Here is a 25000-nt window from a genome sequence, read left to right as displayed (position 1 = left end):
TGTTAGTTTGACTGAAATCACTCATATATGCAAATGTCACTTTACAGAACCCCAGTTCTACCGGTTGGAGGGTGTGTGGCTGACAGAGTCGGGTATGTCCCTGCTCCGCAGCATCTCCATGTCTCCGCTGCACAAGAGACGGCAGCGTCGCTCTCGTCTCGGCACTCTGTGCTGTGAAGGAGGTCCTGATGGAATGGATCTGAGGGAGGGTGAAGAAGGGGAAGATGGAAAAGGTTTGCACGCTTTCCGTTCATCCTGGGGTGCATCAACAAGTTTGCTCCCTTTATTGTACGACTTTGTGCAATTTCAATGTTATCTTGTATATCTAGGCTGTGGGGAGCCTATGGAATGTGATACCAAGATGGAGAACCCTGGGAGCCCTGACAGAGAAGGTGGTGCGGAGGGAGGCACTGAAGGCATGGCCGACTGCGAGGGTCTCAAAGGCGGAGCAGAGGAGACAGATGACAGCAAAAAACGCAAGCGGAAACCTTACAGGCCTGGTAAGCTACCCAAAATTTCACAACACAAATTATAACATCCACATAGATGTCTTATCATTCACAACATGTTAACAAGTATTCATTATAAATTGTACTAGGAATTGGAGGCTTCATGGTGCGACAAAGGAAGTGTCACACACGGATGAAGAAAGAATTTTTCGCCCAGCTGGCTGGAGAGACAACATTAGATGGACAGCCAATAGAGAGAACCATCGAAGAAGGTTAGTAACAACAGTCAATTGTTTCATCCAGTATTAAAATATTATGATAAAATAACTCCAGAATCCATAAAGTAGTAGTGACTAAATGGGGGGGTCCTGTAGACCGACATTAGCCAAGCGTGAGAAAAGGCACCACAGCTGAGGTGCCAATGTAGAAGGGTCTGACAAAAAAGCAGGGTCATCCAGCAAAAAGTGGATCCTGGCTTAACTTTTCCCACAACGCAATGCCATGTCTGCATGCCATTGACCACTTCACACGCCTCAGTGCAGGGAGCATTGTAATCACCAAGAAACCCAGGGAGATTGTGAAACACTTTATTCATTGCTGGTTAAGTGTTCATGGTCCTCCGCGCAGATTATTCAGTGACAGTGGGGGTGAATTCAACAGTGAAGAAATGAGAAACATGGCTCAAAGCTTCAGCATTGATGTAAAAACAACCGCAGCTTGCAGCCCATGGAGCAGTGGGCTTTCGGAAAGGCATCATCAAACCCTCACTGAAATCCTGATGAAAGTTAAAAGAGAAAGTGGATGTGGCCCTACACTCAGCCCTGGTGGCAAAAACTGTAAACACAAAATGCATGGCTACAGTTCCCACCAGCTGATATTTGCACAGAACCCAAATCTGCCTTTGGTTCCCACTGATCAGCCCCCAGCTTAGAGGTTACAAACACGAGTACTTGGGTAGCTCAGCAGTAAATAGCACTACATGCTGTAAGGAGAGCATTTACAGAAGCTGAATGCTCTTGAGAGAATCCAAGACAGGAGACTAAGTCTATTACAAACAGGTGGATTGTACAGAATGGAAAGGTCCAGGTGTGGTCATCAGCCAAGATGGTGTAGTGAAGTGATATTTGTTAGGAATGGGGGCACCTCTGTTCATGTAACTCCAGGCTTCGCAAGGTTGATGGCCCACAAGCAGTGCTAGAAGAACTGGACAATGAGCTGGAGGGGACTGAAAACCATACCGCGCTTCTAGAATCTGGGTTAAATGAGAGTATGACGCTGAAAATGAAAGTGAGGAAGAGACACCCACAAATTAGCCCCCTTGCACGCTAATACAGCTCAAAGGAGGTCATTATAGTCTGTCTGACCTGGTGACTTTGAGGTTTCAGCACCTGGTAAAAAGACAGCTCCCTTAAACTGGTGGTGCTCAGTGATTCCTCAATGGGAAACCTCTCAGACGGAGGCACTCAAGGAAGACACCTGGTCATGTTGATGGGAGAGAATGGAAGATTTTCACCTGTATGCTGGCAGTGAAAGTATCAGGAGAGTTGTGTGAAGCACTTTGGCACCTGCTGATGTTGGCATTGACAGTGCAGTTTTCCTAGCTACACTCTACTCAGAACTTACCACAGGTGATTGCACATGGAACAGTTTTCCCACTGTGTGTGTAACAGATAATCACTCTCTTCTTGATGCTGTTACATCCATCAAATCAGTCAGTTCAATTCAATAAGCTTTATTTGTATGACATTTCATATGTGTTGCCAAAGCACAATTAGAACACAAGACAGTGGAAATGCATAAACAGTAAACAGCATGCATCATTACAAATGCATAGACTAAATGCAAATCAGTCATCGAAGAGTCTTCACCTTGAAATCAGCAGTGTCAAGGAGTTCACCCACTCTGGGACCATCCAGCAGATCATTTGGATAGTTACCAAGGAGCAGCTTGCTGACTACCTGACAAAGAAGGGGACATCACATGAGTGCTCTCAGTGAAGGTGTATGGTGACTTTAACGGCTAAACGGACTAGATAACAAAAACAAAACACTCAGACTTGAGTAGTTAAAGTTGCAGCTTTACACCTATGTTAATCTGTTAAATGTTTTTTTCTTGGACTCTGTTTTTTTCTTTAAAAAGAAAGGGGAGTTAGTTAAGTACTATGCTACTACTGTGCATGTGTGAGTGACGCATGTTTTGTTGTTTTCATGGCTGGCAGTTGCCGCTGTTGTGGATGTCGAGCATTAGTTAGTCTCCAAATGTACAGCTTGTCCTTGGAGTTACTGAGCTAACGATTGGTCTGAATCCCCTCTCATTCTTCAATTACTAGGGGCAGTGTGACTGCTTTTGTTTTTTTGTGAATATTGTAAATTTGGGAAGCTGAATTGTATGGTCATTGCGCAGGACCTCATCCTGACACAGATAACATAATGGATCCTAAACCGCCGGAGGGCGAGGAACAAGCAAAGAAACGTCGGGGACGGAAGAAGAGCAAACTTGAGGACATGTTTCCAGCATATCTCCAGGTTTCATGCCTCTCTATGTCTCATCCATTAAACAGTTTGGAAACTTATGGTATCCAGGGACATAATATTAATATCTGAAATGTTTCTGTTTCGCTGCAGGAGGCTTTCTTTGGGAAGACACTAATAGACTTGAGTAAGAAAGCTGTGATGACACCCCCAGGGCAGAGACCAGGTGCATTTCTTGCCCGACCTTCATTACCAGCTCCATCAGGGGTCAAAACAACTGCCACAGAGAGTAAGAAGACTAATTTGACCTATGACACATGATAAATGTTCAAATTATTTGTGACACCAGGGGTAGACAAGGTTATTACCTTTATGACCTTTGTGCTTCTCTCACTAGCTGAGGATCGTGTAGTGAAAGATAATTTTCCTGTCAAGCAAGAAGGGGGTGGAGCCCCCCAGGCTCAGGGAGAAGGTGCAGGTGAGTGACTGTTTGGACATTTTGCTACTGGGTTATTGTTATGGTCTTGGGGTAATTGCAGGTTGGTTAAAAATTATATCTTTTTAGGAGTTTCTGCACCATCCTCATCGCTGAAGGACCAGGCGTCAACTGATCCTCATGACTCTGATGCAGAAAAAAATGAAGGTAGTTCTCTGAGAGGATACTTTGGTGTTTACAGTATGCAACATTAACTGGAGATTTAATACCTGATGTCAACATCATACCTTACATGCTACTGTCCTTGTGTGACAGGTCTTCCACAAGGGATGGAGAGTCAGGACTCTGAGCAGTTCTTCAGGAAGGTTCTGGGAGTGTCAGACGGCTCCTCTTTGGGGGGCATGAAGCCCATCTTGGAGGGCAGTAAGGGAGAACTCAATCGTAGCGCTCTGCCACAGAGAGCTCTCCTCTCAGGTGTGTACAAGGGCATGTCCCCAGATAATTATATCTTAAAACCTTTTTGAAGTTCAAAACCATATTTGCTGTATGATTGAGGATTTTTTTAAGGGCTAAGTACACAAGTAAGGTTTAAGTGAAGTTCGGCTTGGTATTCAAACATGGAACATCTCTTGCAGGGTCCCTGCCCTCAGCTGGAATGATGGATGCCTTTCCTGGCCTCTCTCAGTCACCGTTCTTTGATATGCGGTAAGACCAATACGGAATTGCCTTGTAAATTTTATTTTACAACAATATTTTGTATGTAGCTCTCGGGATGCCACAGTGAGGAAATTTTCCCACGGGTTAAAAAAACTCATCACAACACCAGTGTTACCGATTACAACAACATTTTACAAGAAAAGGTATTTGTTGATGAGGCTCAATATCTGTAGATATTTCTAGTGTTGGATCTTGATATCTTTCCATTACTTTGAACATAACAAATAGTAACAAGTGGTGTGACTGTGGCAGCATCTGCTATTCTTTTAAATAAATTTGCAGTTTTTTTATTCTGTTAGACTGCAGCTCAGGCTCGGCGGTAGCTCCCTTCTCCTTTTTATCTCCCTCTTCTCTCAAGGGGTGCGCTCTCTGCCTGAGGATGACTTTTTTTCCTCTCTATCATCCTCTTGCTCTCCTCAACATTTGGGTTGTAGTCACCCTGATAGTGCGGGTCCATGAATGTTGCCTTGTGCATAAGGTCTTGGCTTGCTTCTGGTGGAGCACTTGACACTTTCAGTTTGTAATTACACTGTCCGTCGTGTTGATAACAGGCTTAGTACTGAACAAATTGCGGTTCATTTGATGAACATGGGCGCTGATTTGCAAAAATGAATTAAATTGGTTTTATTCATATAAAAAAAAGTAAAGCAGTGATGGGAGCAATTTAGTAATCGATGTATGCCCAAACATCTTGTAACACTGGTGACACCAACTACAGTGGTATTGTGCTGTAGATCATAGTGTAAAAGCATACGTGCAATTTCTTTTTTCTGTCGTTTTTTTTTCAGTGTTGCTGACACATTAAAGCACTTTATTTTACTTAACACAATGACATCTCATATGGTGTGCAGGGACCGAGGAGGACTGTTCAGTCCAGATGGGGGTGAGGAGAGCCCCTGGGCCACTCCCTCTACCCCAGCAACCCCGTCCTCCCCACCAACGCCCACCGAGGCAGAGGGTGATGGACTGTCCTACAACCAGCGCAGTCTCCAGCGCTGGGAGAAAGATGAGGAGCTGGGAGAACTTTCAACCATTTCCCCCGTGCTTTACGCCAATACCAACTTTCCCACTCTCAAACAGGACTACCCAGGTGAGTATGGAAGAAGTACTGTACCAATGTACAACCTATTGCTAGACCGAATGAAGCAAATGCTTTTTCATAGGTTTACATCTCTGTTAGATATTAAGCAGCTGTTAAATATTTCTCCTGTCACAGACTGGGCTAGTCGCTGTAAGCAAATCATGAAGATCTGGAGGAAGGTGTCAGCTGCTGACAAGGTTCCATATCTGGTAGGCTCTCTGTTTTTTTGTTTACAAAAATATAATAAATCATTTTTTCCCCTGTGCTTCTCTTGTAACACATATTTCTCAAATGTAGTCAGTGATGCCAGGTTTTTGTTGTTCTCTGTTTGATCACATTGTCCCCTGTGGCTTATGGTATCTCACTTCTATGCAGAAGGCCTCAAGTGAAAGATTACCAAACACAGAAATGTAATATTAGAACCCTAATGGGAAATGTGGCATTAATATTGTCCAGATACAGCCTACACATGTTTGTGCATTTAAACAAAACAACACCAACACAATATATTTTTTTTTATGCAGAGGTAAAAATTACATTTTAAATTTATTTTAATGTTCTTTTTCATATCTAATGTCTTTCTGTAGCAAAAGGCCAAAGATAACCGAGCAGCTCAGAGGATCAACAAGGCGCAGAAGGTGATTAAAACAGCAGCATCCTATTGTATTGTCAAAATGACTGAAAGATTTGGTGCAGATTCGTGGTACAGATTGTTCATGTTTCCTCTGTAATCTCCTCTTCCCACAGCAGGCAGAGAGTCAGGTGTGCAGGCCAATCAAGACAGAGGGAGTGCGTGTGAAGACAGAACGGCCCAGTTTACACCTCCAGATCCCTCCACCTTCAGGCTCAACGTCGATCTCTTCCCAGCCCAGCTCAGCAGAAAGCCCATTTCCCTTCCCCCCAGATTCAGGATCATCCTCTGTCTTTTTCTCAGATGGACCTCTTAAGACCCCGGGGTCAGCTGAAATCCGGACAGATCCCTTGGCCAAGCTTCCTCCTCAGTCACCCCATTCTCACTCTCACCCAAACACACCCTTCTCCCATGCAGGGGCCAGCCCCTTACAGGCCTCTTCCTCAGGTTATTCCGCTTCCGGCCCACAGGGTCCTCCTCAGGGACGGCCAGCCAGTCTTGGCCCCTTTGACATGCAACCAGGAACTCCTGGAACCCCCAGACGGGCTCAGCAGGTTGACCCCTACTTCAGATCACAGCTGCAGCAGCAACAGGGTCATCTACCGCAATCACAGCAAGGCTCCCAGGAGTCTCTAGGACCTCCAGAAAGTCCTCATTCAAGAGGCGCAGGGCTTGGGGAGTCACCCATCTTCTCACCACCCCACAATACCCACTATGGAGACCCATTCAGAACCCAGCAAGGGATGGGACGGCCAGAATATGGCTCATCCCCATCACCCTCTGCAGTGGCTTCCTCACCTGCAAGCACAGGACAGTACAGGGCTGATATGAGTGCACCTTCTCCACGGTCCTCTGCAGTTGGAAGACCTGATCTATCCACTGGCTCTCCTGCTGGGATGCTGGAGTCTGGAGATGGTTTATTTAAGGCACCTATGACGCCACGAATGCACCAAGGGGAGGGTGGGGCACTTCATCCTGGAGCTTCCCCTAGCCACCCCTCTGAAGGCTACAGGCAGTCTCCCTCCCATTCTTTCTCTGACCCCCACCCTCAGCCTCCACTGACTCCCAGGCCGCAGTCAGGCGACAATTGTTCTCTCGGACCCCAGAGACACCCTGTAGCTCAGCAGGAACTATGCCCTAGAGTGGCCTCCAGCCCACAGTCCCAGGGCAGCTCTCAGTCTCCTCACACTCCTGGTGGCCTCTCCAATGACGCTTACTCTGTCCAGTCTCCTGCTACCCCTCGTTTCCAATCCCCAGACCCTTGTTCTCAGCCACCTTCAAGGCCACAATCTAGAGACCCTTTTGCTACTATCCACAAACCCCCTCGCCCCCCCTCTGTTGCCCCAGAGGGAACTGCAAATTATAAAAGCTCACCTCATCCTAACCAGCCACCTCCACCCCATCCCACCAACAGTTCCATCGGGGATTCTCTCTCTGGTAAACCGTCAGCACCTCCTACTTTCAGCCGCAGCCCCAGCACGGGAGGCTTCCAAATAAACCAACAGCAGAATCAGATGTTACAGGGACAGCTTCAGCAACCCCAGCCACAAACTCAGCAGACTATGGGGCCAGACAGTTTCAGCTCCAGGGTGCCGCCTCCTTCTGGATCCCAAGAACTACCAGCTGCCCGCCCTCCAGACGCACCTCATCAGCCAGCTTTGCCAGGCACTCAAGAAATGCCTGACATTTCAGCAGTGCAGGACCCCGCGTTAGTAGGCCTTAGCCCCTCTGAGCTGGAGAAGCACCGACAGGTACAAAGTATTAGCCAGTGTACAGTCATGCTATGCACCTCCTAGGTGTTTTGCTAATCAATGCTTCTTGTGTTTTTTAGCGACTGAGACTGAGGGAATTTTTAATCAGACAACAAATGCAGAGAAATTCCATCAGACAAGAGAAGGAGGCTGCTGCTGCTGCGGCTGGCAGTGCATCCCCTGGCTGGTCTGGAGGAGAGATGGGAGCCTTTCAGCAAGACAAGGCCCACAGAGCACCACCACCTTATCCACAGGTACACAACTCAGGCAAAACTTTACTTTACAACTTTACAACAGTGTGGTATAGCAGTTAGGAAGACGTCTTTGTATGGCCTGTTTACTATTACAGCAAATACCTGCTCTGCTGAAGAATTCACGAAAAAACTGAAGTATTAACTGAAAGTGCACAATCTTACAATTCAGTCTACTTTGACTTCTCTGTTGGCTGGTGCAAGTTAAATGACAAAAGAACACAGTGAGTGGGGTGGCTGTGAGTGGGTCGTCCACTTATCACAGAGTTGATGGTTCAGTACCAAGCCCTTTATGTTGATGTGTCTTTGGGCAAGACAGTGAGTTTGCTAAAATAAAAGGAATGTTAAATTCGCCTCTTTTTGCTGTTATTGCTGCCTTTAGGATCGTGTTGCTGCTCCAACTGCTGGACCTCAGGCTTCTGTGGCAGGGAAGATGCCCATGGCTGTTGGAGGTATGGAGGACAAGCTCCCTCGCCCACCACCTACAGGAACCCCTGCCATCATGGATCCTAGTGCACTAAGGTAACCACATCATTTAAGTAAATTCACAGTTGGGGTGAAATAATAAGATATAGTTTACCCTTCCAGAAATTACAAATGTACCCCCACTATTTTAATAATGGCATCACAAGACATTTTAGCATGTTTAAAGTGTATTTGTAGGATTATACATATCCAAGTAAAATCATTCCTAAATTATTCGCACCCCTCACATCTTCAAAAATCTGTAATACAGTATATGCTGGTTAGATTGAAATATATTTTTTTCTTTTGTGTGTTTCTGGCGTTCAGGCCACCAGGGCCCACCAGACCTCAGGGCATGTTTGCCCGTCCACCATTCCCGCCTCAGTGGCAGGGCCAGGCTGCAGGTCCAAGGAGGTTCCCCCAACCTGGCATGGAGGCTATGGGCATAAGGCACAATCTCAACCCTGCTGTCAACATCCAGGGTATGGAAGGCATGGGTAACCCTCACGCCATGATACCAGGACATGGAGGAGAGAACATGCAGCCAATGGGTCAAGGACCCCCACCACAGTTCATTGAATTAAGACACAACTCACAGAGGCTACCCCTACGACCTCAGTTTATGCCCCGTGGACCCCAGCCCAGACCACGTCTCTTTGTCCCACAGCAAGAGATGGCAGCATCTTATGTTCAGCAACATCCCATAGCTCAAGCTGGTGGCATTCAGACAGAGGGGGGCAGCAACTCACAGCTGGGGTTACAGCAGGGCGGACTGTCAGTTTTGCTGCCTCAGCAGTCTACAGGCCCCGCAACACAACAGCCCCACATGCAGCCCCAGGCAGCTACTTCAACTCCAAACATTCCTAGCACTGAGCAGCATCAGCTACGACAACCAAGCATAGTCACACAGCCCCAGCCTGCCACAGCAGAAAACAGTGAGGAGTTGCCAGAGCCTGACCTTGAAGGGCTTGGGGATGCCCCAGGGGATGGAGGTGTGGAGGATGAGGATGATTTGGCTCTAGACTTGGACCCTGACAAAGGAGATGATGACTTGGGCAACCTGGACAACCTTGAAACCAATGATCCACATCTAGACGACTTGCTCAACAGTGACGAGTTTGACCTGCTTGCTTACACTGATCCTGAACTGGACCAGGGAGACCCTAAAGATGTCTTCTCAGACCAGCTGCGGTTGGTGGAAGCAGAAAGTGAAGCACCGTCATCTTCTTCTGGATCCGTTAAAGTGGAAGGAAAAGCCAAGGTGGAGCCAGGGAAGAAGCCGATCACAGCAGCCCCTGACTCTAAAAAGGGGTCTGATACCCAACTGCCATCTTCTGCAGTAACTGCTGATAACTCCAAAGTCAAAGTAGAGGACAGAGGGCTGACGCCTCAGCTCCACCCAGGACAGACTGTGGTGAAAGATGAAATAAGAGAGGCTGTGTCAATGCTTCTTGGTGGGACCGAACCATCAGCCAAGCCTGCACAATCAGAAAACCAGTCAGCTTCACTCAGTTCTGTTCGATTAGGGGGACTTCCGTACCCTCTGCCAGGCCAAGCTGATGCATTGCCTTTTCCTCCAGCTGCTCCACATGCAGATATTGGCGATGACCCACTGGGGCTGCCTGACGTAGGGGAACAGCACTCCCCTGCTGTAGATTTGGCAAAGGTAGAGAGCTCTTTAGATGGTGAACTGCCCCTTCTAATACAGGATCTGCTGGAGCATGAGAAGAAGGAGCTGCAGAAACAGCAACAGCAGCAACAGCTTAGTTCACTCCACCAGGGAGGCATGGCACCTCATTTTCCTGGCCTCTCAAGTCAACAGCCGAACCCACAGGCACCTGGACAGATAATGCTGCAACACCACCATCGTCCACCACCCCAAGGAATGATGGCTCAGCCAGGAATGGCACCTCGTGCTCCGCACATGTTGCAACAACAGCAGCAACAAAGGCTCATGGGACCTGGAATGGCACCTCCACCTCACATGAACATGGCCCAGCAACAAGCCATGGTCAGGATGGGGCAGCCAGGGATCCATACGGGTATTGGTCATCAACCGCAGCAGCAGCCAGTGGTTAAACCTCCTCTGGCCAACAACTTCTTCCCAGATAAAGGTAAGCACTGTGGCTTGTCACTGTCATCACTCTATGGAATGATGTTCTTTTCATATTAAACCACCATTTTTCTTATTCTTTTATTTCAGATTTAGACAAATTTGCTACTGATGACATCATGGATCCCATCGCCAAGGCAAAGATGGTGGCACTAAAGGGTATCAAGAGAGTGCTGGCACAGGACCCAATGGTTGTACCCTCTGGCATCAACAGGTACTTTTATTTAACAACATTTATACATTAGTTGGACATTTCTTGGTTTTTATTTAGGGTCGGTTAAGTCGGTATGGTTTCATTTTATAATTTTTAGATTCATTCTAATATACATAGAAAAACCTGAATGGAAATGGAAGAAATTTGTTTAAACACTCTTTAGCCTCTGTCCAACTGTTTACACCTGACAGAGACCAAAAAAATACTTTCCCCTTTGCCTGGACGTGTCAGTGGTTGCTTGTATTAATGGCAGATGTTTGGGGGGTTACATAGTCAACATACTCAGTTATACTTTTGCAGTCCTGGTGTGGGTTTTGACATTTAGGAATTATTCTGTTATAATTTTGTTATAAAAAACATCACCATTCAGGCTTTGCATACCCAAGTTGTTCAGCCACTTATATAAATACAGCCAGATAAGTGTTTTTCAGCTATAAATGAGTAAATATAGTTTCAGCAGGGCTCAGCTGAGGTTAGACCTCAGAGACAGGAAAACTCTTGTACTGATCTTCTTTAAATGTTGTAGTCTCGCAACACCCTCTTCAAAACTAACAAATGGAAACACATTCTGATTTTCATTTTTGTTAGCTAATATCTGGACTGAAACATTACTACTGCTGTTGTATCATAGAAACAGACAGATACTTATAAAAATTTAAGAAGGAAGTGATACATATCATGTGTCATGGCTGACAAGTGCGCTACCAGTCACCAGTAAGTGGAGGTCAGCTGCTAAGAGCTTCTGATTTAGTGACAACGGTGATTCATTATAGTGTGTTTACTTAGAAGATGTGTTTATACATGTACTAAACACCTCTGCTATAGAATCGCTAGTATTACTGTCACAACTGTTTACTGAAGCAGATGTTAAGAATGATTTAAAACCAGTGAGAAGTAATGGTTTATCAGCTGTCTTTTGGCTCTTGACCAATCTTTCCACAAAATCTTTGGCAAGTCCATTTCGAAGTCATGCTCGTTTTTACAATGTGCCACTCCCATTGATTCCTCCCACTGTTCTCCACTCCTCCTCTAAAGGGAGTAACCTAGTATGCAGCAGTGTCATAGTTTCACTCTCTAATGTAATATCATCACAGGACACCCATCAGGTGGTGATAACATTTCAGTAGTTAACCACTTTGCTTTGCTCAGTGGTTTGGAAACTGCATGCCCTTACAGGCCCTTGTTCAGTATGCTGCAGGTATAGTAATACATTGTTATGTTTTGCTGTCTCGTCAGGCAACAAGTTTCTCTGCTTGCTCAGAGGCTGGCCTCCGCCCCGGGCACAGACCCAGGTCAACTTCCGTCTGGACCCCCAAAGGTATGCTGTCTTGCTTTTCAGAGATGATTGATTTACTTTCATTTTAAGTTTTATATAGCTGACTTATTTAAATGTTTTCTTTTTGTGTTCAGGAGGGAGAACCAAGTGATCCTACCCAGTCAAGACCTAACCCTCCTCAGTTTGTGCAAGGAATAATCAGTATGTTCTACCAATAGTGTCTCTTATTAAAAATGGAATATTATGAAATGTTATATTGCTGTCTCCATAATACTCTTTTATGGTGGTCTTAAGTTATCCTCTTCTGTTACAGATGATGCAGAACAGCATCAATATGAAGAATGGCTTCTTCACACTCAGCAGTTACTACAAATGCAGTTGAAATTTTTGGAGGAACAGATTGGAGTTCACCGCAAGTCACGCAAGGCGCTGTGTGCTAAACAGCGCACTGCAAAGAAAGCTGGCAGGGAGTTTGCTGAAGCAGATGCAGAGAAACTGAAGTTGGTTACAGAAGAGCAGAGCAAAATTCAAAAACAACTTGACCAGGTTTGTAGATTTTAAAGACTGGTAAAGACTACATGAGCCATTTATGAGAAGTTTGCTTTGCATCTTGACATACAATTCATATCTGTTCATAATCATTCTGCTCTAGGTACGCAAGCAGCAGAAGGAGCACACCAATCTCATTGCAGAGTATAGAAGCAAGCAGCAGCAGCATCAGCAGAGCTCAGGTATTCTTACCCCTGGTCATTCTGCACAGGGAGGGCCCCCTCACATGTTTCCCAAAATGCCAGGCCAGATCATGATGGGCCAACAGGGAGCACCAGTTATGGGCCAGCACCCTGCTGTGATGCCCCAAGGTGGAATGCCCGTCAGGATGCCCCAAGGGCAGCCCTTTATTGGTGGAGCCCAACCCCAGCTTCCTGCAGCTCTCGGACCCGGTGGTCCCCGAGCCCCAGGACCTCCTGGGGCTCCAGCAGGATTCTTCCCACAGGGGCCTGGAGTGCAAGGTGCAGACCCCAGGCTTCTCCAAGAAAGACAACTTCAACATAGGATGCAAATGGCAAAGCTCCAGCAACAACAGCAGCAGCAGGTAATGATGGGCCAGCAACCCATGCCACACCCAAATCAACAATCAGGCTTAATTGCTCAGCCACCGTCAGGTATGATGGGGAACCCACTAATGGCCCAGCAACAAACAAACACTCAACAAGGAATGCTAGCCACCCAGGCCAGTCAGCAGACCATGGTGCAGGTTCCACAAGGAATGGTTGGAGGTCAGTCTGTGGCTCCAATGCCACAGAACCTTGCAGGAGGCCAACCTATTAACCACGCTCAAGCAATGATGGCAGTTCAACCAGGAATGATGGGGAACCCGCAAGTTCCACCATCCCAGCAACAGAGGCCTCAGTTGATGATGGGTCAGCAGGGAATGGTTGGATCTCCTGGTCATCCTGGCCTCAGAGGTCCTCAGGCCCAGTTGACTCCACAACAACAGAACATTCTGGCCCAACGCATGCTTGCATCTCAACAACAACAGCAGCAGCAGCAAAATGTTGCAAAGAATTTGGCCCACCTTCAGCAGCAGCAGCAGATGGCACAGCAAAGACAACAAACACAGTTGATCAGTCAATCCAGCCAAGAGCAAGGAGTACTCTCCCAACCCTCGACCCCTCAGATGGGCTCCTCGCCTTCAGCAGGAAGTATCACGCCGCAGCCACAGGGAGCTACAGACAACCAAAACTCAGGTCCCAAAGAGGGTGGGATCCTCAGCCCTGATTCACGAACACCACCACAGCAGAGTGGACCCTCCACTCCCAATCAGATGTCCCAACTAGGCTCTGCAACTGATCATCAAACAGACTTGGGGCGTCAGCAGTTACAGCAGCAGCAGCAGCAGCATCAAAACTCAGTGTATTTGGCCCAGCAGCAGCAAGCAAATCCTCAGTCTGTACCTGAGCAACAAACAGGTTTGGTTGGAACCCAACAGGTTGGTGTGCTTCAGCAACATCCGCAACAACATCCCCTCACTCACCAGAGGCAAGGTTCCCTCAGTGTTGACAAGCCCATTTTGAATACTGTTAAACAGGAAGGAAAACAAATTGATTTCTTAGCTCAGCAGCAACAACAGCAACCAGTACAAAATGCCATGCAGCAGGCACAAGATCCCAACATGCAGCAGCAGATAGGCCAGAACCATCCTGGGCAGCCACAGCCTGTTATGATGAGCCATAGTCAACAACAACAAGCCCTCATGGCCCAGCAGCAAAAACAACAGGCCATGATGGGCATGATGAGAGCCCAGCAGCAAGGGATGATGGCACAGAGGCCTGTGGGTCCACCTGGACAGATCCGCACCCCTATTAACATCCAGGCTATTATTGCCCAAAACCCTCAGCTCCGCAATCTTCCACCGAACCAGCAGATACAGCACATCCAGGCCATGATTGCTCAGAGGCAGCTCCAACAGGGACAGATGCTGCGGATGTCAATGGGGCAAGGCCAGCAAGGTCAGTTGAGGCCTCACATGCCACCAGGACAGATGCCACAGATGCCATATGGAGCCATGGGGAAGCCAGGAGCAGTGGGCACTCAGCAGCAGGCAGGCATGTTGGGCCAGCAACCTGGCATTGCTCCCCAAATGCAGCAGGGGATGATGGTCCCTGGGCAACAACAACCACAAGTAGGGGAGATGATGCAGCAACATATTATGAGAGGCCAGGTACCAGTGCCACCTTCCCCTGTGGACCAGGGCCGCATGGTACGGCCAACATCTCCACGTCAGCCCATAGCAAACTCTCCTGGGGATCCACAACGGCATGCATTTAATCAAGGGATGGGCATGCGTCCACCCACTCCCAACCAGAACCAACAAGCACTAATGGCAGCTGCAGCAGGCCGCATGCAGGGTTCTCCATCCCATGCATATTCTCCAAGAGGTCCCTTTGGCATGAGCCCAGCCCACCCGGCCTCACCTCATTCATCCCACGTCTCCTCACCTTCTATAGCTGACAGTAGGGCTGGAAGGGGAAGTCCGTACAGCCATGTCAAGGCATCTCCACTCAGGTCACCTGGAGCCAAGAGTCCGCTTGATTGTCCAGGACTGAAAGTAGAAGCTCAGACATCAGGCAGTGAAACATGTCATTCAGCCTCAGTTATCCCCAACGGTCCACAGAAAGGCACTAATGTTCAGCAACAGTCGCAGCAGGTCACAGAGAGCCATGGTCCTCACACACAACAGGGCTCTAGACCAGTGGAGCTATGCAAGATGACCCTTCAGAACATTAAACAGGAGCCAAGGGAGGTTCAGTGTGATGGTGCACCAGAGGATCATCCTGGGGCTATAAAGCGAGAAGCAACGGGCGAGGCAGTTACTTCTGGGAACAACACTAGCTATATTAATGCTGGAAACATGGCTGGCGACCCTGGGACTCAAGGTCCCCGGTCTGAGACAGGACAGCAACTATTACAGAAACTCCTGAGAACCAAGAACCTTCAGCTTGGTGCTCAGAGGCCGTCTGAAGGCATCCACAATGAGATCAATGGCCACATCAACAGCAAACTAGCAATGTTGGAGCAAAAACTTCAAGGGACTCCACGAAATATGGAGGTATGTTATTATTAAGTGAATTCATTCTTTTTGCCCTCATCATGTTGTTTGTGGGGGACAGACCTCATTCCTTGTCTTGACTCTTATAGGATTTACAGTCTATAACAAAAAGGGCTCCTCCACAAAAGCCAAAGCGCACTAACAAGGCAGCTGGAGACCGAGGGCCTAATGCACGGAAGAAGAATAAGAAGGAAGAAGTCGGGAAAAGTGCCGAAGCCCTGATAAAACAACTCAAACAGGTAAAGGATGTTAAAATGAATTTCCTAAATAATATTTGCAATTGATGTTTCGAATAGTGGTTCTTCAACATGTAAACTAATGAACATTGACCCTCCAGGGTCTCTCTCTGCTGCCCCTGATGGAGCCTTCAATCACGGCCAGTCTGGATCTGTTTGCCCCTTTTGGAAGCAGCCCAGCTAATGGCAAAGCCCAACTCAAAGGATCCTTTGGAAATGCAGTGCTGGACAACATCCCAGACTACTATTCTCAGTTACTCACAAAGGTATAACTAAAGCTAATTTAACAGTATGTAACTTTCCATCTTGTATCTGGGAGTCTTGAAGTTGTGGTTTTTACACTACATGACTTATCAGCAACACGGGGCCACACACTACAAGATCTTTCACAATTAAGAATCCCCAAAGTCATTTAGCTTTTGTTGGGGAGCTCCAAGTCGTTTAGTGTGAGCTGGGCATAAGCTGCACAATTACCCGCACTCAGCTGTTGCAGGCTGTGATAACATTTGGTTGTTGAGTTAAGTTTCAAAAGCAAAGTCGCTTTATGAGGATAATGTTCCGTGCCTTTACAGAGTAACCTCAGCAACCCACCAACACCTCCATCCTCCCTGCCACCTACTCCTCCACCTTCAGTCCAGCACAAGCTGCTGAATGGAGTGACTCCTGGGGAGGAGATGTCCGAGGGTCAGAAACACACGGAGCCAGCAGAGGAGCCAATGGGTAAACAATCTGGGCTTTAGCATTAAATGAATGTTTTTATTGAATATCTTATCTAAATATTCTAATATAATTTTCCCTTCAGATTCCGTTAAAGAGGATGTGAAGAGTGTAGACATCCTTGCAGCTCTTCCCACCCCACCACATAACCAGAATGAGGACATCAGGTACAATAGAATGATCCTCTTTATTTTTTGTCAAACAGAATACATGGATTTCTTGTTGTTTAGTGGCTAAAAATGCACAAAATGTCTTTCTAACAGGATGGAGAGTGACGACGAGGATGCCCCAGAAAGCATCATCCCAGCATCATCCCCAGAGAGTAACGTAGGAGATGAAACGCCACGTTTCCCTCACCTACGGGAGCCTAAAGAGGAGGAGACGGAAAGAGCAATATCCCCCATCATCCCCCTCATACCTCGCACTGCCATCCCAGGTATTACACAACATCCTGGTGTAATTCTCAAAAACAACAGCAACATCTCTCATGTATTATATCTGTGTGTACATGTTCTGGTGAAATCCATCCTGAATGTGTTGCATTAAGTTTTATTGTTTAAGACCAATTTGATTTTATTAAGATGCCAGGTAAAATGCAAAGTGCCCAAAAAATGTATTTATGCTTTTTTTGTTGTTGTTGTAGCGTTCCCAGAAAACAAACCATTTGAAGCATCTGATGGCAAGGTAGTTTCCACATCCAACCACTGGGACAAGGCCAAAAACAACGAAGTGTCTGTTACCTTCACGTTGTCCTCTGCTGCAGCAAAGGTACTAAGCCATATCATTGCACCCTGTTTAAGCTTTCTTTATTTTCATGCATTGTTGAACTTAAACTATTTTAAACATTTTTTTCCAGAAACTGAACGACGTCATGGTGCACATGGCCCAGCTGCTTAACATTAAGATGCCAGGTTCTTATGAGGTGACTTTCCCTCCCCAAAACCCTGACATGCCTGGAGTGGATGGGCCTGGGAAGGGATCCGACCAGTCAGGTATGTCTTTAGAGATTATTGTTAGTTACTGTTGTGTCCACAAAACGTGACATACTTTTACACTGACAGGGAAACAAATCCGCTACCATGCTGAAGACCTGCTGTGTGGTTTTCTACACGTCAAATAAACTTAAAAATCCAGAGGTTAAGAATTTTTTTCTCTGAGCCTGGACCCTGTTTTGTGTCTAAGTGGCTAATAGGAACAACACTGTTTCTGGTTAAACAAAAAAAATATACACTTTATCCAAACAGCATAATCTTGATCTTTCAGCCTATTTTGATGTACATATCTGTGTTTAGCTTTGCAAGACTTTCTAAGTTTATTAATTCATAAATAAAGGCTAATAATGATGTGGTCATGTTTTCCAGGGGCTCTGTGTGCAAAGGACGGTGCTTCACCCAGTCAGGATGAGTGGCTAAGGCAATTTGACGTGTCTCTACCAGGCTGTACACTAAAGAAACAAGTGGACATTCTGGCACTTATAAAACAGGTCAGTCATTACAGTCTCGAACTTTGTTATTTATTGATTTTTTTTTTTAATCATCATATATCAGGCAATATATATGTCTTGAAAGCTGAAGATCTCTTATGTGCATTTTTCTTTCAGGAATTCCCAGATAAAGAAGACAAACCGGCCCAGCACTGTTACACAACTAAAGTAAATGACTTGGATGTGCGGCACCTTCCCAGTATACCAGTGGAAGAATCTCCACCCCCATCACCGTCTCCTCCACATCCTCCCCCACCTGTCCCTGAACCAGCTAGTGAAGCTGAACCTTCCAAAAAATCAGCTTCGCCATCTCCACCTCCCTCCAGTCCCACCAACGCCCAGGTCACGACTGAGCCTGAACACGATGATGTTCCTCCTGTTGATGCTGCTCAACCAACTGATGTCACAGAGCCTGAAGTTGCTGCTCCAGGGTCAGTTACTGATCCAGCAACAGTCTCTGCAGTCCCAGATGCTACTGCCCCTGCTGCTCCTGCTGCCCCTGCTGACCCTGCTGCTCCTGCTGACCCTGCTGCTCCTACTGACCCTGCTGCTCCTACTGCCCCTGCTGCTCCTACTGAAGATAATCTAAGTACTGTTATCAAGGAAGAGGACTTGGCCACTGATGAGGCTCAACCTCCTAAAAATTCTCCCAGTAATATGGACTCTTCCCCCAAGGCCATCAAGCAGCGCAGGCCTCTCTCCCCTGATGAGGAGGTGGTACATCCCAAGGTGAAAAAATGGAAGGGGATTCGCTGGAAGCGTCTTCAGATTGTCATCACAATACGCAAGGGTGGGTCCAAGAAGGAGAGTAGCCGTGAAGTGTCTGAGCTAATGGAACGCCTGCGCATTACTCTCCGACCAGACAAGCTGCCTCGGGATAAACGCAAATGCTGCTTCTGCCACGAGGAAGGTGATGGAGCCACAGATGGGCCAGCCCGGTTGCTTAACATTGATGTGGACTTGTGGGTGCACCTCAACTGTGCCCTGTGGTCCACAGAGGTGTATGAGACGCAGGGGGGTGCCCTCATCAATGTGGAGGTAGCTCTGCGTCGTGGATTGCGGACTCTTTGCGCATACTGCCAGAAAACAGGTGCCACAAACAGCTGCAACAGAATTCGCTGCCCGAATGTTTACCACTTCGCCTGTGCCATCCGGGCACGCTGCATGTTCTTCAAGGACAAGACCATGTTGTGCACCCAGCACAAGCTGAAGGGCCCCAGTGAAGACGAACTCAGCATGTTCGCTGTTTTGCGGCGTGTCTACATCGAGCGCGATGAGGTGAAGCAGATCGCCAGCATCTTACAGCGAGGCGACCGTATCCACCTGTTCCGTGTTGGTGGTCTCATCTTTCATGCCGTTGGTCAGTTGCTACCATCCCAAATGGCCAACTTCCACTCACCCACCGCCATCTTCCCTGTTGGCTATGAGGCCACACGCATCTACTGGAGCACGCGTGTGCCCAACAAGCGCTGTCGCTACCGCTGCCGCATCAATGAGGATGAAGGTCGTCCCCTGTTCGAGGTGCGTGTCCTGGAGCATGGCATGGAGGATTTGCAGTACCGTGACACTACTCCAGAAGGTAAGAACTCGCACACTGCTCCCACTTTATTTGACATAGTATTTCTCAGTGTTTTACTTCTTCACTTGAAACTTTCACTGTGTTTAATTCATCGCCTTTGTCTTTAGGGATCTGGGAGCGAGTGGTTCAGCAGGTAGCTAAACTACGAGATGAATCATCCATGTTGAAGCTTTTCACCGAACATGTCAAGGGAGAGGAGATGTACGGCCTCACAATTCATGCTGTCATGCGGATCACGGAGTCGGTAAGAACGTGCAGCGAGAATAAGCACCACTTTGTCTCCCATTTGATTTAGTCTTTTTCTCCCCAATGTAATTCATACCCTTTACAAACCAGTATTCACACATCCAAGGGTAGGGTAATAAACTTATGAATTAGCAAGCAGATGGTCAAAACAAATTTTAATTGAAATAACTGCCAAATCTGTTCAATACTTGAAATACTGACAACTGATGAAAAGACCTACGTCACCTGATTGATTGTTATTGACTAAAACAGGCATGACAGTATGCAGAACGCTTCACCAGACCCAAAATGAAGCCCAATAGTTGAGACGTGTGTGCTACAGCTACGGTGGTTCTCCTGTGCATCAAAGTGCATGACTAACATGATTTGTGTTTGTTGTGCTTCAGTTGCCTGGAGTGGAGAACTGTCAGAACTACCAGTTCCGATACGGCCGTCACCCACTGATGGAGCTCCCCCTCATGATCAACCCCACTGGCTGTGCTCGCTCTGAGCCCAAAGTCCCCACACAGTGCAAGAGGTAAAGCAGCTACATTTAGCAATAAGTCACAAGAAATGAACAGTGAACTTTACAGCAACACATGCTCTGTACAGATAGGCACGTTATCAGGCAGAGAGAAACCTGTGAGATTGTGCTAAAATCATTTGAAGCATGTCTGCTTGTTAAAGAGGCTTGTTGATTTAAAATTGAAAAGTGTTGCACAATAACTCATTACCACATCATTATCAGCAAAGCATAACAATAAAGCATTATAATTATACAGTTTGTATTTATTATTATTTCAGTAATTATAAAGTTTGTCCTCCATCTGGCAACATAGTCCTTCACAGTAGATAAAAAAGTAAAGATTTGCTCACATCGAATAGTATGAGGTGATTTTCACTTAGTTCCTGCTTTTTATAGCCCAATACCCATTTACTCGTAACTAACCGGCGAGCTTGAAGGAAGAAAGCAAAAAAAGCTAAATGACGCCAAACACAAGAGGCCGTTCCTTTTAGTGAAGTCATTGACTCATTGTGAGCTTTAGCGCAGCATTTTAAAGCGCTCTACATTTAGAGATGGTCAGATTTTTATGTTTTGTGATGTAAATGTCTTGTCTTTTATTTCATTTTCTCTTGGCTTTGCTGTTAGAGAGCCGGTTAGCTGCGTTAACATGCGGCAATATGGTGTTCACTGCCCACCCTCCGGTCTCCACTGGTTAGCTAGCCGCTCTGCACTTTGCTCTGGCCAAGCACAGGCTAGCTGGCAACACTGGTCATTTGGCAAGTTGCCCTGGTGTGTAGGTGGTTTCATTTTGAAATGCAGAACCATTTCAGCTTTGTTAACAATCTCAGCACCACTAGTCGTGCTGATGCTGCTAAAGGTGCTCATAGAGCTCACAGTGATAACATAGTTAATAATGCAGCACAAAATTATGCCGCTTACTAACAGGGGCGACTTGGGGGAAGACCAGCAGCAACAGCATCATGGGTGGGGAAGGCATTACCATTGATAATTGGCAGATAAGTGGTGAAGCTAGCAAGTATTTGACCTGGGTGGTGTGCAGTGTAGAGCAGTGGCTGCTAGCTAACCAGTGTAGCACTATAGTGTTGGTGTGGTAAGTTGCAAATTTAACCTGCAGACCGACATGTGTAACTGGTTCGAAATATTTTCTGCGGTTAACCGATTGAGAATAGATTGTTAAATTCCCCTTATCTAACTCAGTGTTACATATTGAGTAATGCAGTCACATGTTAAGGACCAAAGCACAGCTTTTTTAAAACTAATTATTTGTTGTAGAGTTGTAGATACTCTGACCGAAGAACCTTGAATGACTGGATACCGTTTCACATGTTCTTCTCTGTTTGTCTCAAGGCCTCACACTCTAAATAGCACCAGCGTGTCAAAGGCCTACCAGAGCACCTTCACTGGAGAGCTCAACACACCATACAGCAAGCAGTTCGTCCACTCCAAGTCGTCCCAGTATAGGCGCCTGAAGACCGAGTGGAAGAACAACGTGTATCTGGCACGATCCCGCATTCAGGGCCTGGGTCTGTATGCTGCTAAGGATCTGGAGAAGCACACCATGGTCATCGAGTACATTGGCACTGTCATACGCAACGAAGTGGCGAATCGCCGTGAGAAGATCTACGAGTTGCAGGTATGCCGATTTATAACTGGCACATGATGCAAAGTACACATAAAGCGTTCCTTCGGATTAAAGTTTAAGAATGCACAAAATGTACACAAATAAATGAACCTTTTTGGGGTGAGGAAATACATATTTGGGTGAGCTGCCCAAATTTAATCCACAGCTTGACAACACTTGAGAACCAACAAGAAATATAGGTCTGTAAAAAATAAAAACTTTGAATTGAAAAGTGTGTCTCACCCTTTTTCTGTTTAATTTCTTTCTTCTAACGTAGAACCGTGGGATCTACATGTTCCGCATAAACAACGAGCAGGTGATTGATGCCACTCTGACAGGAGGCCCAGCTCGGTAGGTGTTGATTTGTTATTGGTTGCCTCATTGTTAACCCTTGAGTCTAGTATGATTTTTAACCAGGACTGTGCCCGACTCAGAATTATGTCAGTCAAGTGGGATTTGACTATTCCATCCTTTTTCTTTCTATATGGAGTTTGAGAGTTTGAACAGGGTTTGGTGTGACTTTCAGGGTGACAGTGATATCCACATACATAAGATAACAAGCCAAGTAAGCCCTCAGAGCTAATGCATGCTAACGACGGATCAGCCACAGACTGTATTGTATTAAGTTGCTGTGAACTGTAAATTCACCACTTCTAAACAGAATGCAGAAGATAACATTATCTCGGAGCCTGACCCGGCAAAGCCTCTCTTCCTGCGGGCAACTGCCTCCGTCTCACTCAGACTCAGCCTGGATCTGCGTCCGTAGCTTCCTGTACCGGGGAGCAGCGTGAAAGCAGAGGGCACTCACTTTCAGCTGCTCAACTTGGAAGACACTCAGTTGAATTAGGGGTCTCCGACTGATCTTCAACTTTCAGTGCACTCCCTATTTTTAACTGACCTATTTTTTTCTCCTTTCCAGATACGTCAACCATTCCTGTGCCCCGAACTGTGTTGCAGAAGTTGTAACATTTGACAAAGAAGACAAGATTATCATCATTTCCAGCCGCAGGATCCCCAAGGGAGAAGAGGTGCAGTGCATACGACAAGCAAACAACACTCACTCTTAGACGTTCCCTTAATTTTACCATGTTTTTGAAGTTAATTTTCAAATCTCAACATCCATTAACCGTCTCCGTTTCTCACTTCCAGCTGACCTATGACTACCAGTTTGATTTCGAGGACGATCAGCACAAGATCCCTTGCCACTGCGGAGCCTGGAATTGCCGAAAGTGGATGAACTAACCAGAAAAAGACAAATGGAGAATTCCCCTCTCACTGGTGCCAGAACACTCCTGCGCCAAAGCCTTTGAATCCTACATAGCCAGTGCATAAGCTGTTCTGAAAGATGTGGAGGAAGGCTGGCCTCCGTCATTGAAAGACTAAAGCGTTGACACCTGTAGCCAAAGGTTTGAAGAGCATTAATCAATAAAAGCAACCGACCACCTCCATCGGCAGCAGCTCGATGGCGGGACTAACTTTTCATGTTCGGACTAGTGAATCACCTTTTTCCTCAGCCAAAACCCCTTTCCCCCCCTCGACTGTTCTCAATAACCTTACAGTGGCTGGAAAACAATCCTCAACATCTACCAAATGATTCTGACCCTCTGATCTCAATACCCGTAGTGCAGAGCTCACCTGGAGCTCCGACAAAAAGCCATTTTTAAAATACTAAGAATGAACTAATGATGCATTTTTATGTTTTAAGTCGGACCTATTTCCCGTCCCACCTGACCACACCTCCCCCTCACCTCCCAGAAAAGGCACTTTCCCCATCAAGTCATCAATGAAGACAACACGGATATTGGCTAGCTAGACAATCCTGATGTGGCTCTGTGTAAGAACTACATATGATCGATGGAGAAAAAATTTAAAAAAACAAAACAAAAAACAGATGTAAGTTAATATAAAATCTGAGATGCTATTGATCTGTGGCTCCAGAGGCACCAGATGTTCTGACTGTGTGGAGTCCCAAGGTGGGTTAGTTGGACCCAGTCTACCTCATTGATTTAGCGGGAAGCGACTGCTTTGTATAAAAACTGTTAACTGCTACTGTGGAACGGGGGGGGGAGGGAAAGGGGGGAATGTTTTTATGGGCTTAGCCTTCTCGGACAAGCAGGGAATCTTAAGCAGCAGGTTTGCTCTATCTACTCTATGCTGATGATGATTTACAATAATGAGCCAACATAATTATTATTCATGAATTGTTTATACAGAGGAAATATATGACAGTTTTGATAAGATATTGCATTAAGAATCACAATCAGAAGCTTAGCGGGTGTCCTGTATGCCACCAAATCCTCCTGGATATTGATGTAGCTTTTTCTTTTTTCGTTTTATTTATGCATCTCAAGAAACCGTGTTATCAGCTGTGTGAAAGCACAATAACATCCACCTTTTTAAGTTGCTTCAAGACAGTAAGGGTGTGAGTGAATGGCTCTAGGATCACAGAATTAACCAAGTACACATTTTGCTTGTCGCTTCATACATTTGAAGTTCCACTTTGCTGCAGACCCAGCCGGGTGGATGCATGACTACTGTCCCATTTAATGCTTTTTAATTCCCCCACAACTCGATCTTCTCACGACTCAACCTTAAACTTTGAATCATGCCTCTTCCTCTCTGTATTATTTAGTGGACTGTTGTTAAACTTTACTGTAGTAAGTCTTCCTCTGCCTGAGTACAGCCTGCAGTGTTTCTACTCCCCCCCCAACCCCCCCACCCTGTAGTGTGCTTTTCTAGTGCTGGTACTGTCCTCTCGAGGCTGAACGGATGGCAGGGAAAGACTTATTGGAAAAAAGGGCATTTTGTTTTCATTTCTATGTAAGATGAATGAAAAAAAAGTCTTTAAAGGGAGCTTTACTAAAAACTCCACCTTCCCATACTACTTTGTTTCCTCCTTCCCCCTAACCTAAGACCTCACATGATTTAAAAATGCAAAGTTGTACAAACTGTATATATAGTATATGCATTAGGGGGACAGCAACTCTTTATCCAGCCCCTTTGTAATCAATAAAGTCAAAAAGTGTAGAGAAATAAAAATTGAAGAAAAAAAAACCAACCACTGGATATCATTTTAACAAAGATAAAGCTGTATATAAATATAAATATATGTAAAATGGCAAACTAATATCTTTATGTATATGAACCA

The 25000-nt window shown here is 46.2% G+C and overlaps 1 protein-coding gene across 1 annotated transcript; it reads left to right on the top strand.

The window, feature by feature from the left end:
• Window positions 1-50: 50 nt before the first annotated feature.
• On the top strand, window positions 51-24994 carry LOC126387067 (histone-lysine N-methyltransferase 2D-like). The gene is made up of 36 exons (XM_050039627.1): window positions 51-233; window positions 330-500; window positions 599-721; window positions 2853-2974; window positions 3074-3209; window positions 3318-3398; window positions 3486-3563; window positions 3672-3830; window positions 3992-4061; window positions 4925-5163; window positions 5290-5363; window positions 5742-5792; window positions 5902-7536; window positions 7617-7790; window positions 8170-8309; window positions 8580-10366; window positions 10456-10579; window positions 11816-11897; window positions 11990-12056; window positions 12169-12401; window positions 12508-15465; window positions 15555-15704; window positions 15803-15967; window positions 16274-16421; window positions 16504-16585; window positions 16682-16854; window positions 17062-17186; window positions 17275-17410; window positions 17780-17901; window positions 18019-19480; window positions 19588-19724; window positions 20113-20243; window positions 21579-21864; window positions 22130-22203; window positions 22772-22880; window positions 23002-24994. The coding sequence occupies exons 1-36, from the start codon at window positions 95-97 to the stop codon at window positions 23092-23094; spliced, it is 12036 nt and encodes a 4011-aa protein (XP_049895584.1). The 5' UTR covers window positions 51-94; the 3' UTR covers window positions 23095-24994.
• Window positions 24995-25000: the final 6 nt, after the last annotated feature.

Source organism: Epinephelus moara, unplaced genomic scaffold (assembly GCF_006386435.1).
Source record: "Epinephelus moara isolate mb unplaced genomic scaffold, YSFRI_EMoa_1.0 scaffold185, whole genome shotgun sequence".
Lineage (NCBI taxonomy): Eukaryota > Metazoa > Chordata > Actinopteri > Perciformes > Serranidae > Epinephelus > Epinephelus moara.
Note: the sequence above shows the minus strand (reverse complement) of the source record. Positions and strands in the feature narration are given on the sequence as shown.